The 16,088-nt window shown below is 32.9% G+C and overlaps 1 protein-coding gene across 1 annotated transcript; it reads left to right on the forward strand.

Moving 5' to 3' along the window:
• Positions 1 to 12,484: 12,484 nt before the first annotated feature.
• Positions 12,485 to 13,937, forward strand: LOC124915964 (E3 ubiquitin-protein ligase RSL1-like). Its single transcript, XM_047456704.1, has 3 exons — positions 12,485 to 13,119; positions 13,213 to 13,306; positions 13,761 to 13,937. Exons 1-3 carry the CDS (start codon positions 12,485 to 12,487, stop codon positions 13,935 to 13,937), a joined length of 906 nt encoding a protein of 301 aa, XP_047312660.1.
• The last annotated feature ends 2,151 nt before the right edge of the window (positions 13,938 to 16,088 follow it).

Here is a 16,088-nt window from a genome sequence, read left to right on the forward strand (position 1 = left end):
TTGATAATATAAAAAGAAGACATGCATCGGTGCAGATGCACCATAATTAATAATATAAAAAGAAGAAGTATTTATAACTATGAATTAGAGTGAGTGAGTGATTTTTTTTTTTTTTTTTTATCAATTATGTTTAATTATGAATTTTTTCTTTGAGGTTCTTAAGTTCAACTTTTTGATAATGTCAATTTCAATCCTAAATTTTGAATTAGAAAGATGTTGTGTATTGTTTTTTATTTTGCTATTTGTATCCCTAAGTTGGTTAGAGATATTTGTGGCCATCACTTATTTTATAAGTTGTGGGTGTCCTTCCTATGTTTCTTTTTTATATTGGTTGTGGTATTGAACTTACATGTTGAGTCATTGTTTACTATAATTATAATAATGATATGTTTATGTTATGTTATAAGATTAAAGATTTCTCTATTCATATTTTATTTTTCATGATATTGTTTATTTCTATGCAATCATTCAACTAGAAGTTTGAAAACAAACTCAAATTCTCTCATTTAGTTTAGTCAAGGGCAGTAGGCTTGGTTTTACCCTTCTTTACACTAGATAATTTTTTTTATTTATAATTAGTATAAATTGAAATGTTTGTCTTACCAATTCAGTAATACTTGGATTTTATCATATACTAATAGAATGGTTCTACTTTTAAAGTGAAAATATCTAAAATATTTTATTTAATGGATAATGCAGAAATAAATTTATTCTAACATTTCGGGGTTAGTTTACCCTTCTCAATTTATTAACACGCAACATATTTATTGAAACTTGTTTTGAATACACCCTAAAACCTATCATGTATTCTTATTCATATCATCACTTTATTCACTCAATTGTTCTAAAGTTGGTTCTAACTACCAACAAAAGACAAACCTTAATTACTATACACTGATATAAGTATGATCCATCCATTCATCAACTATGTCCATCCATCCATCAACTATGTTTTTGCAACACTTCGTAAAACATTGCAATGAACTTCTCTGACGCCTCATCCAAATAGTTGTTATCACACGCATACATATTCATTGGGTAGGGCTGAGCTTCTTCACCATCAGTGTCGTGCCAAACCCTGGTAACTTAGATGTACCACGGTGTCACGGCCGGGGCGGAGCCAGGCTGAAAAATTATCTGGGTCTGACTCATTTGCCCGGTTTATTCACTTAATTTGCCCCATTTTTTTTTATTTAGGTGGGACGGAACCCACCCTAACCAAAGGGCGAATCTAGGTTTTTCATTATACTGTAAGATTTTTGGTATTATACTATTACGTGTATTAATACATGAACATATTAATCGAATTTTTCTACAAATACCCTTACGAAATAGAACTTCGGCCCATTCTTCCTAAAATAAAATAAATAAACGAAATTTTAAGAGTGATTAGAATACTCTATTTAAAAAACAAAATTATACATGTTAAAGAAAAATTAAGTTAAGAAAACGTGAAAAAATAAATTAATTAGATTTTAAATAAGTGAAAACTAAATATATAAATAAAGAAAATATAAAAATCTAATTTAGTGGATTTTCACATATTTAGTAAGAATATAAAAAAATGGAGAAGATGATTTATTTATTTATGTATTATTATATAATAAAAAAATCTAACATTATAATAATTTTTATAAAATTAAGTGGGAGGGCAACGTTTGATCACCCAACCTTCCCTTAGTCAGATTAAATCCAAAGCCATCAGGAAAAATTGTTACATGTTTAAACTTAATATACATATATTTAAAACTTTACCTTCGGCTACAACCCAAGCATTTTTTAATTTAGGTGGGGCTGGAGCCCACCCTAGCCCAAGCGTGGCTCCGCCCCTGGTCACCCAGTCTGATGGGATGACTATGTCAACCCCACAAGGTGCATTCATTAGAAGTTTCTGGACTTTTGTATGTTTTTCTATTTTTTGGAATTCTCTATAATTTTCTAGGAGTTCCTAGTTCTTGGTAAGTTATGAAACTATCTAGATTTCTTTAGGAGTTTTTTTTATAGGTAAAGTAATAGAACTCTCTAGAATTCTCTGTGAGTTTGTAAAGTATGTAGATATGAGAATTCTCTAGAATTCTCTAGGATTTCTCAAGTGTAGGCAGTCAGTATAATTCTCTAGAAGTCTCTAGAAATTCTTAGGTCTATGTTAGGTAATAAAAGTGTCTAGAATACCCTAGGTCAAGGAGGATCTAGAATGATCCAACCACTTGTATATAAACAAGTATTGGCCATAAACCAAGCACCTCACATACCTCACAATCTTGTACCTAACACTTGTAATAAACAAAATATTCTCCAAGCTCTCTTTCTCTATCAAATTATTCCATCTTCTTGCATCTTTAGAAAGGCTAACGAGGTGGGACCAGTGTCGCATGGGACGAGGAAATATTCGGTGATCGAGTTTCTGCCCATAACAAGTGGTATCAGAGCAAAAGTGGCATCACATCCACGTTTGTGCTTTCGCATTTGAAAGAAGATCGTGCTAAGAAGAGATGGATTCAGATTCTAAAGTCATAAAGGTTTTGACCGGCGAATAGAAGGACAAGAGGTCCAAGAGGGACAAGTTTGTCAAGAGGAGTGTCGGCATGGAAGCGCGGGTGACCCGGCTTGAGGAAGACATGTGCGAGCACCAAGAGGCTCTCGAAGTGTTTAGTGCAGTGGCCGATAGGGTGACAATGTTAGATGAGCCTGGCGAAAAGTTGGAGAACGAAGTCATGGGGATCATTAACAATGTGAACCGTATCATTCGGGACGAAGTGCTGGGATTGGTTCGAGGGAAGGTTAATGATATCCGGAAGGATATGCTCGAGACAATCCGAGGAGAAGTCTATGCGATGATCGACGCTCTCCGAAGGGAGATGATAGGGAGGCTTAACACGATAGAAGGTAGGATTAGGAGGAATAAAGGGGGACTTAAAGGTGCGACACCTTATCGAATAGAAGTTCCGAAGACAACTACATTCAAAGATTCGAGGAGTGCAAGTGAAGTGGAGGACTTCATTTGGAATATGGAGATGTATTTTCTAGCATAAAACAAACTAGATGATCACACCAAGTTAGAAACAACACCTTTCTTCCTAGAAGAGATGACCCTACTGTGATGTAGGAGGCATGAAAAAGATATTGAACGAGGCACGTTGCGAATGGCGAAGTGGGAGGATTTAAAGACTAAGTTTAAGCGTCAATTTTTCCTAGAGAACGTTGATTTTGAGGCACGGAAGCGGCTTAGTCAACTTGTGCATAACAAGACCATCAAGGAATATGTGAAGGAGTTCCAAGAGTTGATGCTCGAATTACGTATTCTAACGGAACAGGAGGCCCTATTCGCGTTTGTGAATGGCCTAAAGACCTGGGCACAGTTAGAGCTGTAAAGGTCAAGGTGCAGAATGTCTCCGAGGCAATTGTAGTTGCGGAGAGGCTGATAGACCTCAAGGTTTATGTGGATAGGACAAAGATCATCTGATATGATGAGGAGAATGGTGGGGGATACCGCCCACGTGATAAGAAGAAAGGTATGGGAGACCGCCCACCTAAGAAGGGGCATGCTCAAAACAACTCAGGGAGGTAAGCCGACGAACCGGGTAAGCCTAGAGTTTGTCATATTTGTGGTTCTCATAATCACATAAAGTTTATGTGCCCATTCAAGGGAGAAAAGGTTGCAATAGTTAAAGGAACCGAGTCTTTCGAAGAAGAGGAAGGGACTCGAGTGGGATCCTTGAGACTGCTCAACGCTATGAAGACTAGTGTTGCAGAGCCAATCTATGGAATAACGAGGGGCTTGATGTTCGTAAAAACTTTGATCGGGGGAAAGCGCATTAAGGCACTAGTGTATACAAGGGCTACTCACAACTTCATGCATGAAGGAGTGGCCAAAGCGTTGGGTCTTCGCATCAACCCAACGAGGGGGACGGTCAAGTCTTTCAATATAGGCAAGACGGTGGTCGCAGAGGCTAGGAAAGTGCACACCAGGATCGGAGACTAGAATGAGACATTCTCGTTTACCTTAGTCCCTATGGAAGACTATGACGTAGTGTTGGGACTACAATGGTTCGATCAGGTACGTGTTTGCATAATGCCTTATTCTGATTCCTTAATCATTTTGGATTACGAAAGGACTAGGGTGATACCAACAAGGAGAGAATTAGAGGGAATTGGCATGTTCTCGGCGATGAGATTCTACTAAGGTCACAAATGTGGTAAAGGGACATTTGTCACTTTTCTAGGAAGGATGATGGGGATAATTCCAATGGGAAAGGGGAAGTATCCAAGAGAGTCCAAAGTGCGTGCAGGAAGGCTTTCGAGGGGCTCAAGGCTAGAGGCATCAGCCAACCATCATCTCCACAAAGTTTGACCACAGGTTACGTTGGCCAAAGTCAGTCCGCCTTTACTCTCGCCAAATCCGTAGAAGAGGAAGCAAATCGAGCTCGGGCATCGGTTAAGTCTGATTTTGTCCTTTATTTTATAAATCGGATAACTGAATGGTATAGTATTGATTTAACCATTCTAGTTTTACGGGTTCGGTCTAGAACTGTTAATTCAACTTTTTTAATTAAATATTAAATTTATTTGAGTTGTTTTCTAATTTATATTTTTTCTAATTTTATAAATTTTAATTTTAAAATAATTAATATAAATAAATTATTACCGGTTAAACAGGTAGAAAAATAGTTTAACCGAAAATAGAATTGTTTAACCGGTAAAAAACAGGTTAACTGATAAACTAGTAAAATAATAAACTAGTAAAATAAAATCGGTAAACTATTATTGATTTACGATTTTTTTTTTCATATTCCTTATTATTATTACTATTACATAGTCCTCTTGCCAAAAAAAATAGTCCTTAATATGATGACAAAATTGTAGTAATAATTTGTTTTATAATTTGAAAATTGGTTTGACATCTTCTATAAGTAAGCCATCTTGGAATTAGATCACTACAATTAACCTAATTAATTTTGATTCTTAATTGATAAGTTTTATTAATGTATAATATATTACAAATGTGGTAGGGATTCAATTACGCTATAACTACGGGAAGAAGGTGAATTATTAAGCTTTATTATCAATAATTAATTTTAATTAATGTTATTGTTAAAAGACCATCGGTAAAGGTTGATATAAAGGTTGATATAGTATCTTATTAATATGAAATAAAGAATCTCCTCTTTTAACCTAACAATATTAAGATGCAGATATTAACCCTAAAGTTCTGGCTTATAGCCCGTCATGCGACAAATTTTACACATGGTTAAATGTGTTTGCGTGTTACATACTTAATCTTTTATCCCATTTTTTTTTACTATGAAATAACGATAGAAACAACTTCTGTTAAGAGAAATTTGTTGTTAAATAACCAACAAAATGTAAATGCTCTTTAGATCAGTATTTACAAGAAAAATACACAAATATTTAAATATATAATTTATAGTTGTTATGGCTACTAAAGATATATTTAAATATTACATTTTTAGTTATGACTATAATCTCTTTTGAGTGTTTAATTATAAATGATCATTTTCTAACAAATGAAATAACATTTAAAAAAAAGGAAATAGTTTTAGAAGTTTTAGTCTATATATTCTTTATCATTAATGAAACCATTTAATTATTCTCAATTCAACAATATTTATTCCCTTTAATATGAATCTCAAATATTTTCAACTTGATGGAATGTAAACACTAGTAGAAAAAAGGTCTTCTGTAACGACTACTAATAATGGCGCTCAAACATCCTTACTAGTAATTTTTATCAGTAACGGTTATAATAAACCGTTACTGTTAGAAATACATCAGTAACGGCTATATAAGACCGTTACTGTTAAGATTTTGCAGTAACAGATATAAGGAATCACCGTTACATATAATAGCGGCTTAATTTTCTTAAATCGACTTAAAAGAATCTGTAACGGTTATTGAGAAAACCGTTACAGATAAGGCCAGTTTAAGTTTTTTGGAGGGTTATTAGTAACGGTTTTCTTCCAAAGTCGTTACTAATAGATCAATGGTAACAGTTTTCTCAATAACCGTTACAGATAGTGGTTTTGTCTTTTCATCTTCGGTACAAGTATTTGTAACGGTTATTGAGAAAACCGTTATAGATAAGGCCTCAGTTCAAGTTTTTTGGAGGGTTATTAGTAACAGTTTTCTTCCAAAGTCGTTACTAATATATCAATGATAACAGTTTTCTCAATAACTGTTACAGATAGTGGTTCTATCTTTTCATCTTCGCTACAAGTATCTATAACGGTTATTGAGAAACCCGTTACAGATAAGACTTCAGTTTTCTGAATTTGTGAGCGCATCAGTAACGGTTATTATAAAATTGTTACTGATTCTCTGTTATAACCTACAAGCGCGCCGCCTTCTTTCTTTTTTCCTTCTTCCTTTCTTTCTTTTCTTCTTCCCTCTTCTCCGCGCTCCCGTTTTCTTCTGCCGCCTGCCTGTTTGTTGAAGTCGCCGCCGGTAGAAGACGCCGATCATCCACCCGCAATCAGGTAAGTTCTCTTCTTCTTCCCCCTTCTCTCTGTTCCGCCTCCCTGCTAGTTGAATCCGATCAACTCCCACCGCCGCCGCCGCCTACAATAAATCAGGTAAGTTCATCTTTTTTCTCATTATCTTCTTTCAATCTATTTCTAACATTAATTTTGTATTTTATAGAAATTTTGATTTTCGCCGATTGAACTGTTGAAGTCATTCTCTTCCGCCGTTTGAACTGTATAATCAGGTAAGTTTATCTTTTTGTAATATTTGAATCAAATTTGGGGTTTGGCTGTGTAGGTTTGTTTGCCCAAATATATTTACATTTGGTTCAGTTTAAATTTTATAGGAATATTGAATAGTTACTTTGATTCATCTTAAGCAACATGTTTGTATTTGGAGTAATAGGACTGTGTGGATTATTTCTTGAATGTTAAGCATTATTTCTCTTGTATTTGGTGGAATAGGAATGTGTGGATAGATATTGTTCTTAAAATCATATCTTGAATGTTAAGCACTATTTCTCTTTTTAGTATTTGATGTTTCTATTATGATTGAAGTCATGTTAGAAAGATGTGTTTGGATATGTGGATTAGTATAGGATCGAGAATGTTGTATTTTGGAGTTGGCAAACGCAAGAAAAAAAACATGATGAAATCGGTTTTTATCTACTGTAAGAATTTATAATGTTGTTTGTTTGGATATGTTGTAGAAATAGATAATTCACCATGTATTAAGCCTTCCTTCTTCCCAATAAGATACTTCTTTCATTCATACTGCAGAAAATTCAATTTTCATTCTATTTTGCAGAAAATTCCCAATTATTTTTGAAATACTTGTTCAATCTATTTTTAATACTCTTCTTTCATTTTATTTTGCAGAAAATTCAATTTTCACCGTTTGAATTTGCCCTTGTATTTCCTGTCGCGGATTGAAGATTACCCTTTCAAATCCAGGTTAGTTCTTATTTACAATCAATGTTTGATTGTTAGATTAGTAGATTATTGGATTATAGCATTGTTAGATTAGTAGATTATTGATGTTAGGTTAGTGGATAATTTGTATGTTAGGTTAGATAATATTGAATGCTAAGTTAGATTATTTGATGTAGATTAAATTAGATTATTTGAATGTTAGATTATTGGATTGGTAGATTAAGTTAGATTATTTGTATGTTAGATTATTGATGGATTGTTGGTTTATTTGATTAAGTTAGATTATAGGATTATTAGATTAATAAATGGTTTATATGTTTCATTATTGATGTTAGGTTATTGGATTATTGATTTGTATGTTAGGTTAGATGGAAATCCCTGACAAAACATGGATGACTATACTTCGTACCGATCCAAAATATATTGAGGGGGTTGACAAATTCTTAAAATTTGCTAAAAGGTCTACGGGTAAATCATCGATTGCATGTCCTTGTGTAAAGTGTGCAAATCGAGTATATGAGAATAAAAATATAGTTAAATCTCATCTGATTGTATTCGGAATAAGACAAAATTATAGTTTTTGATATTTTCACGGTGAAAAGAGAATTGAACGTCAGAATGTAAATGCTGTTAGTGAGAATATGGAGGAAGATGAATCAGATGATGAACTTGAAGACGAACAATTCAATGTACCACCAAATAACGAGACTAATATCATGAAAGACGAAATTGTTGACGTTTGTGAGGATCATCTAATGGAATATATTATTGTTCATTTGTACCCTAATGTCAACAATGATAATGAACATCCGAGTAAAAATGAGCATCCCCCTCCGGAGATCGCCCTAAGTGATTGGCATTATCTTCTTGATCATCGCTTTCTCACTCCGGAGTTCAAGGTAAGTTAATTTTTTATAAAGAGCTCTTACATTAATCATTCATTAAACACAAATCTTTTCTTATTTGCAGAAAACAAGTAATGTCAATGCGCAAAATAGGTCGCGTGTTGTGTACAAGAATCATGCGGGCAGCATCTCATTTTCGCAAGTGGAGAGGCAAATGGTTCGTTTTATCATTGAATACAAAGTATATAATGTTATTACGTTTTTATCAATTATTAAATTTGTACAGGAAATGACTATCGTTACCTCGCCTAATTTTGCTGAATTATTTCTCCACGCTCATACGAAGAAACAAACTCTGCAAGATCCAAATCCTGAGGTCCCCCTATTATTCAAGAAAAAAGTGGTAAGTCGTGTTTATTAGTTTCATTTATTTTATGTCTGTAATCAAATGTAATTTGTTTTTGTAAACTACCTTGTGAACTGCTATAGAAGAAGACCTGACTAGGAATGACATGCAGTTGGCTGAGTATGCGTTCGGGTCTTAGGGACATGGGCGAGTCGTGGGTATGGGCTCAGGTGTCACACCTACATCTTTTAGAGCGGATGCTCGTGGGGTTCTAGCACACTGCGTAATGGCACACAACAGATCCGTGAAGAAAACAGAGTTTTACTTGAGGAGAACTGTTATTGTTGTTGAATGAGTTTCAATAACGGTTTTAAAAAACCGTTACTGTTGTTGAATGAGTTTCAGTAACGGTTTAATAAATAAGAAAACTGTTATTGATAAATTTATATTAGTAACGGTTTAATCTCGACTAAAACTGTTACTGTTGTTCAAAGACTTTCAATAACGACTTTCGAAAACCATTACTAATACTTGAGAAGTATCAGTAACGCTCGTTTATGTAACGAATGATAACAGTTTTATTTGTCGTTACAGAAAGGTATAGTAACAACTTTTGATGCTTTCAATAACGGTTTTCGCCCTTACTTATACCTCTTTTTTTACTAGTGAAAATTAGTGTAAATAAAAGTTTATAGTTATATTTTTATACTAAAATAGTTTAGGGACCTATTCAAAACTTATTATCTAGGTTAGAATCTATTATATTTTTCTCAACTAGAACCTTGATAAATGAATGTACGATAAATGCATAACCTCGTCTAATGAATAAATTTATTCTGTTCCAATTTGATTTAATGAGCTTTACGAATAACCTAGCTTAATGCATTAACAAATAAATACAAATGATGTTTTATAGGCCTTATATAAATATAAATGAATAATCACTATACAATATTTCAAATAATATATTTTATTTATAATATATCATGAATACATTCCATCCAATGACTAATTTAAAAAAATATTAATAAGTCATATTTTTTCAAAAAATGTCTCCAAAGTTGATTGTTTCTTTTCTCCGAAAATGTATATGATCTTTGATTCTAAAAAATACATGGTACTATGCACTTTATCTACTTCATACATGTATTACAACTAATTTAGAATTCTAAAATATGAATGTAATTAAAGTTTGTATAATTATAATTACCGTAAATTTCAAGTACATTTGAACTTAATATATATATATATATATAATGATATAATTACAAAAAAAAAAATTTAATTATCATCAAAATAAATAATTTATTTATCGATAAATAAATATTATATTCATTAATTGATAAATAAATAATCTCAGTAAATAAATGAATTTTTTTCCCAAATTGTAAAATTGTATCTTTATCCTTATTTTGCTCTTGACCCATTTGTTCTTTATTTTTCTGGTCAAAACAACATCATTCATTCATATAATTTTGATACAAGTAGATAAAGAGTCCGTTCTCAAAAGAATTAATAGAATAAAATTGAGCCTAAAGAACGAAGGCGAGAGATAATTCTTCAATTTTATAAATAAATTTCATAATATTCGAAAAATTCGTTTATGAAAAACGATAAAACAGACAAAATAAATAAGGATTAAAGGAAAAAAAAACGTATAACAACAGACGATAAATATGACAAAGAAAGATTGCGTTTGAGAATTCATGAACAACCAATGCATATACGTACCCTACCATAGCATCTTGATGCAAATGATTATCTCAAACTGATCCAAAAAGAACAAATGTACTAGATAGATTCATCATAAATGATTAGATTATTCATTATTAAATAATTTTATAAAATTACTTGTCTTGAGTAAGTCACAAAAAATCTCTTATTTGATTCTCATAAAAAAAAAAATTTAATTGTGGTGAGATTCAAAATTGTGGGGGCTGCTTCTTAAATTAAAAAAAAAAATACTTATATTCATTCAATCAAATGGAACAATTTGTTACTCTCCATTACAATTATTGGACGTGCATTATTTCTCAAAACTCATGGACAATATTAAATGATGCTTATTTTTGTTACTTCATTACCATTTTAGTTTCTTCTTTTTAAATAATTTTATTTTTGGATCTCAGAATGAGAACAACTAAGAAGGTGTTGATTATTCATCTTACAATGACATGTGAGGTGTGCAGTTTTGTATGATTAATTGAGGTCATTTTGTAGTTTGACGTGTAACATTGAATTAAGAGTTAAAAATAGATCTTTTGTTTTGAAAAACAATTAGGTAAAGAAAATGTACATTTCTCCACAAAAGGGTGTGACTAAAAATGTTTGTGGTTATTAATTTTTGGAATCTATTTATGTGAATAATGTGGTCACTTTTTCTTCTTTTACCAGCAACAATAAATTTGAAGTTATTGATTATTGATAAAAGACTTGTGGCCATTTAAGGTAATATGATACCAATTTGATCTATTTGTCATTCTCTACATGCCAACTCCTTTTTAATTACTTAAATAAAAATAAAATTATATTTGGAACATATTTATAGGGTTTACAGTAAATATGGTAGGCATAGACATTCTTATCATCAAATTGGCTGTTTGTTAGCAATCACTATCAATGTTATTAATTTTCATATTTTAGGTAGATACAAAAACCAAGTAATAACTTGGTAATTAAATCCAAACAGGCAGTGAATTAGTAAATAGTTAGTGACAGACACCTTATTTGAAAACATATAGAATTTTGGAACTAATTATTATTATTATTTAATATATTTTTAAATGATACATATAAAAAAATATTCAATTATATATAAAAATAATTTTAAATAAACTTTTATAATTTCAATTTGACTAATATAAAAAAAAATGTGTCACACCAATTAAACACCTACCTTGCAAACATAATTAACCATTAATCAGGCTTAGAATTTGCCACTTAACGGACTTGAACCTAGGATACATAAAAATAAAAGGGACAAAGAATTAAGTATGTAGCCCGCAAACACACCTAACCATTTAACCAGGCGCAGAACTTGCCATCTTACGGACTTGAACTGAGAAACTTAAGATTAATATCCAACTTTTTTTTACAACTCGGCTCAGCTAGAGGAGGGGGTAAACCTAGGGATATAAATGAACCGAGCTGCTCGCGAGCTATTCGAATCTCGGCTCGACAAAAAACTCGTTCGAGCTCGTTCGTTAGTCTTAACGAGCCGAGCTCAAGCTCGTTTAAAAGCTCGAAAATTTAAACGAGACGAGCTTGAACTTCTCGATATTCGGCTCGTAAGCTCACGAACATGTTCGTTTATAGACTCGCTTATAAGCTCGCGAACAAGTTCGTTTATAGGCTCACGAACACGTTCGATTATAATATTTTTTAAATATAATTTGTAAATTATTAAAAAAATAATAATATATAAATATATATTATAATAATTAATATTATTACATGATTATATTTATATTAATATAATAATAACCTATAAAACTAGAATTAAACTTGGGGTTAATAAATAGATATTTTATTATCGAGCTTTCTAAACGAGCTTTCTAAACGAGTTTTAAACGAGCCGAGCACGAGCGGCTCGTGAGCTCAAATAAATCCATACGAGCCGAGCTCGAGCTCGATTGTAGAAGCTCGAAACGAGCTCGAGCCGAACCCAACCCGAATATATACTAGACGAGCCGAGCTCGAACATGATACTGTTCGGCTCGACTCGACTCATTTATATCCCTAGGTAAACCCAAGATGCGTAATAATCCCTTTTGGTTGTTTTCCAATTTCAATATTACTAATATGTAGGAAACCCATCCTCTCAAATCAAAGTCTTTCTTATAAGTTATATGAACTCTCTTTATCTCACTAAAACTATAACTATGGGCAACTCCATTCATCTTCCTTCAGATTCCTTCACCCCTCCGGCTCCGGCAACCGTACTCTCACCGGAGCAACCGTCTGAGTTAGCGACCTTCACCTGTGAAATATGCATAGAGCCCACCCTTTCATCAGAACAGAGATTCAAGAACAGAGACCTCTGCACTCATCCTTTCTGCAAAGACTGCATTACCAAATACATTCAAGTCAAGGTTGAAGATGACAATATCGCTGCGATCAAGTGTCCTGGCTTATGCTGCGATTACGATCTAGACCCACTTTCCTGTCGTTTAATCCTCCCCATTAAACTTTTTGAAAAATGGTGTGATTTCCTCTGTAAGGACACCATCCTAGGGTTGAATCATTGTTACTGCCCTAATCAAGAATGTTCAGCTCTAGTGGTAAACGAATGCGGAAGGGACATGAAGAGATCGGTTTGCCCTAATTGTAAAAAAACCTTCTGTTTCCAATGCAACACATTATGGCATGCTGGTTTTTCATGTGAAGAAAGTGGAGTTATGAGGGATGCAAACGATGTTGCTTTTGGGGTTCTTGCGGAGAGGAATGCATGGAAGAGGTGCCCTAGATGCAGACATTACGTTCAGCATTCGGGAGGTTGTTCGATCATTAGATGCAGGTTTTCTCTCTTTCTCTCTCTTGAATTATCATTAACTTTCAATTCTCCATTAATGGGTTTTGTTAATGTATTATAATTTATATGATATTGCAGATGTGGGATTAACTTCTGCTATAAATGTGGATTTATGAGATGCAAATGCAAAATACATGCTCATTGTTTCGATTTGATTATGGCTCTTTTCATGGTGATTGCTTATTTAATCTTGTACATAATAATAACAGCAATATGGTATAAAACTAATTGATGTAAATTTATTTCAACTTTAAGAAGAAGAGTAATGTAATGTAATGTTTTCAACTATCTATGGATTAGAATGAGTGAGTTTTTTTCTTTATAATTCTTGTAAACCAAATTACAGCTCAAATCACCAATCTATAAGGAATCAATACAACCTCAACAATAACTCAAGAACTACTTAACACTTTAAAAGATTTCTGTCGATTTGAGTCCTTGATGTAGAGAGAATGAAAGAGTTTTAGCTTAATACACAGCTTACAAATATCATTTAGAAAATACTTATATCAGCCAAACATCAAAATACAGGTCATTAATACATTAACAAACTCAAATTTCAGTAAATAGAATTTTCATTACAACATTGGATTACATTGAATGATAACTCCTCGTGGATTTATAAGCTTCTAAACAATGCTAGGAAGGTTTTAGAATCTCTGTCCAAGCTTTACACAAAGTCTAGACACCCTCCTCAAAAATCGCTCGAGTTTGAAGATGAACATGGCAGATCATCCCTTGTTGCTTCTTTCTCGCTCTCCCTTTGCTCCATCCCCTCCTTATACCTGGACTTCAACAGTTAAAGAAAATCTCTCATTTTTGCCGTTGAATTGTGTAATTTCTCATTCTAAACTTCGCGGGACAAATTTGTGAACTCCGCTGATGACAAGGCACAAAGTTGTTACTATTGGAATCCTCATTGATTCCTTGTCACACTATATATATGTTGGGAATAAAGTAGAATAATCATACTTGTGATAATAAACTATTTCACACTTAGTTGGATCTTTAGAAGCGAGAAACAACAAACATAAAAGGAAAAATATAAATGATATAAGAACACTAAGAATTTAATGTGTAAAACTTCCTCAAATCAAGGAGTAAGGGACTTTTGTCCAAAAGAAACTTCACTATAATCAAATGTTAAACACGAAACAAATTAAGAAAACAGCTAAAAAAAATAAGTGATCTCACTATCTCTCAACAAGTGTATAATAGATGTCACTCAGATGTGTTTTGATAAGGTCGTTTCCTCCAGTTTTTATAACAGAACGAGGATAGCTCAATAGTCTTTTTCCAATAAGACAATCATGCCCTAACACAAATAGACTCTTAGGCTTCCAGGCTTTTGGACTTCTAAATTTCTTACACAAATTGGGTTTTTTTATTACATAGTTGGTAGCCCAATCAAATATCCCAACAAGCTACCATACCACAATTATAAAAGGGTTGTTGTCAAACCCGCAGTTGAACAACAAAACTTGAACTTGCCTTTTGGTGTGCTTTGGTCAGAATATCAGCGACATTATCATATGTATTCACCTTCTCTAAAACCAATAACTTTTTATCTAGAACATCTCGTATCAATGATATCTCACATCAGTGTGTTTCGATCTAGAATTAAATGTTGAGTTTTTCGCAAGTAAATCACACTTTGACTATCACAAAAGGAACGTATTAATTCAACAAAAAACTAAGTTCAGAAAATAATTTCTTAGCCCAAATTAATTCCTTATAAATTTCAGTTGCTGCAATAAATTCAGCTTCAACGGTTGACAATGCAACACATTTTTGTAGCCTGAATTGTCAAGCAACAAATTCCCCTACAAAAGTAATCCAATGACCAGGAGTAGATTTTCACGAATCAACATCACAAGCCATATCATAATTGGTATAACCACTAAAACGGACTCTCATTTCCAAGGCAAAGTCTCAAACTTGATGTACCTCAGAGATATCTCAATATCCACTTGACAATTTCCAATGTTCTTTTTCTGGATTGGAAATGAACTTACTCACAGTTCCAACAACATAAGCAATATATGGTCGTGTCCTAACCATGGCATAAATACGACTTCCAACAGCAGAACCATAAGGAATATTCTTCATATCTTCTTTCTCATCATCGGTTGAAAGATAAAGTTCAGAGCTCAATTTAAAATGTGCCGCAAGAGTTGTGGAAACACTATTGGCCTCCTCCATATTGAATCTCTACAACACTTTTTCAATATATCATTCTTGAGACAACCATAATTTCTTTATCTTTCTATCAGGACTGATTCTAATTCCAATAATCTAATTCGCTGATCCAAGATCCTTCATCGCAAAGGACTCCCTAAGTCTTGTCTCAACCTATTAATTTCTCACAGTACTTTGACCAACAATAAGAATGTCATCAACATAAGGTAAGAGAATAATAAAGTCATTAAGATAGACTTTTTCACAAATACACAATGGTCGAAAGTAGTCTTCTTCTAGCCGTGTTCCTTCATGAACAATTCAAAATTCTTGTACCATTGTCGTGGAGTTTGTTTCAAGCCATACAAGTTTTTCAATCTGCAAACATCATTCTCTTTTACCATTAACTTTAAGCCCATTAGGTTGATCCACATAAATCTCTTCTTTTAAATCACCATGAAGAAAATTTATCTTCACGTCCATTTATTCAACTTCTAAATCAAGACTAGATGCCAAACTCAAGACAATTCTAATTGAAGTTATTTTAACAACAGGAGAAAATATTTCATCAAAATCAATACCCTTTCTTTGCCTAAATCCTTTGACAATCAATGTTCATCTTGCTTTAGTCTATACATCCACCTATTTTGCAAAACTTTCTTTCTTTATGGTAATTCTACCAACTCAAATGTATTATTGTCATGTAAAGATTTTATCTCATCTTTCATAGAATCAAACCATTATTTGCTATCTATAGCCTCTTCATATGACTATGA

Source organism: Impatiens glandulifera, chromosome 9, assembly GCF_907164915.1.
Source record: "Impatiens glandulifera chromosome 9, dImpGla2.1, whole genome shotgun sequence".
Classification (NCBI taxonomy): Eukaryota; Viridiplantae; Streptophyta; class Magnoliopsida; order Ericales; family Balsaminaceae; genus Impatiens; species Impatiens glandulifera.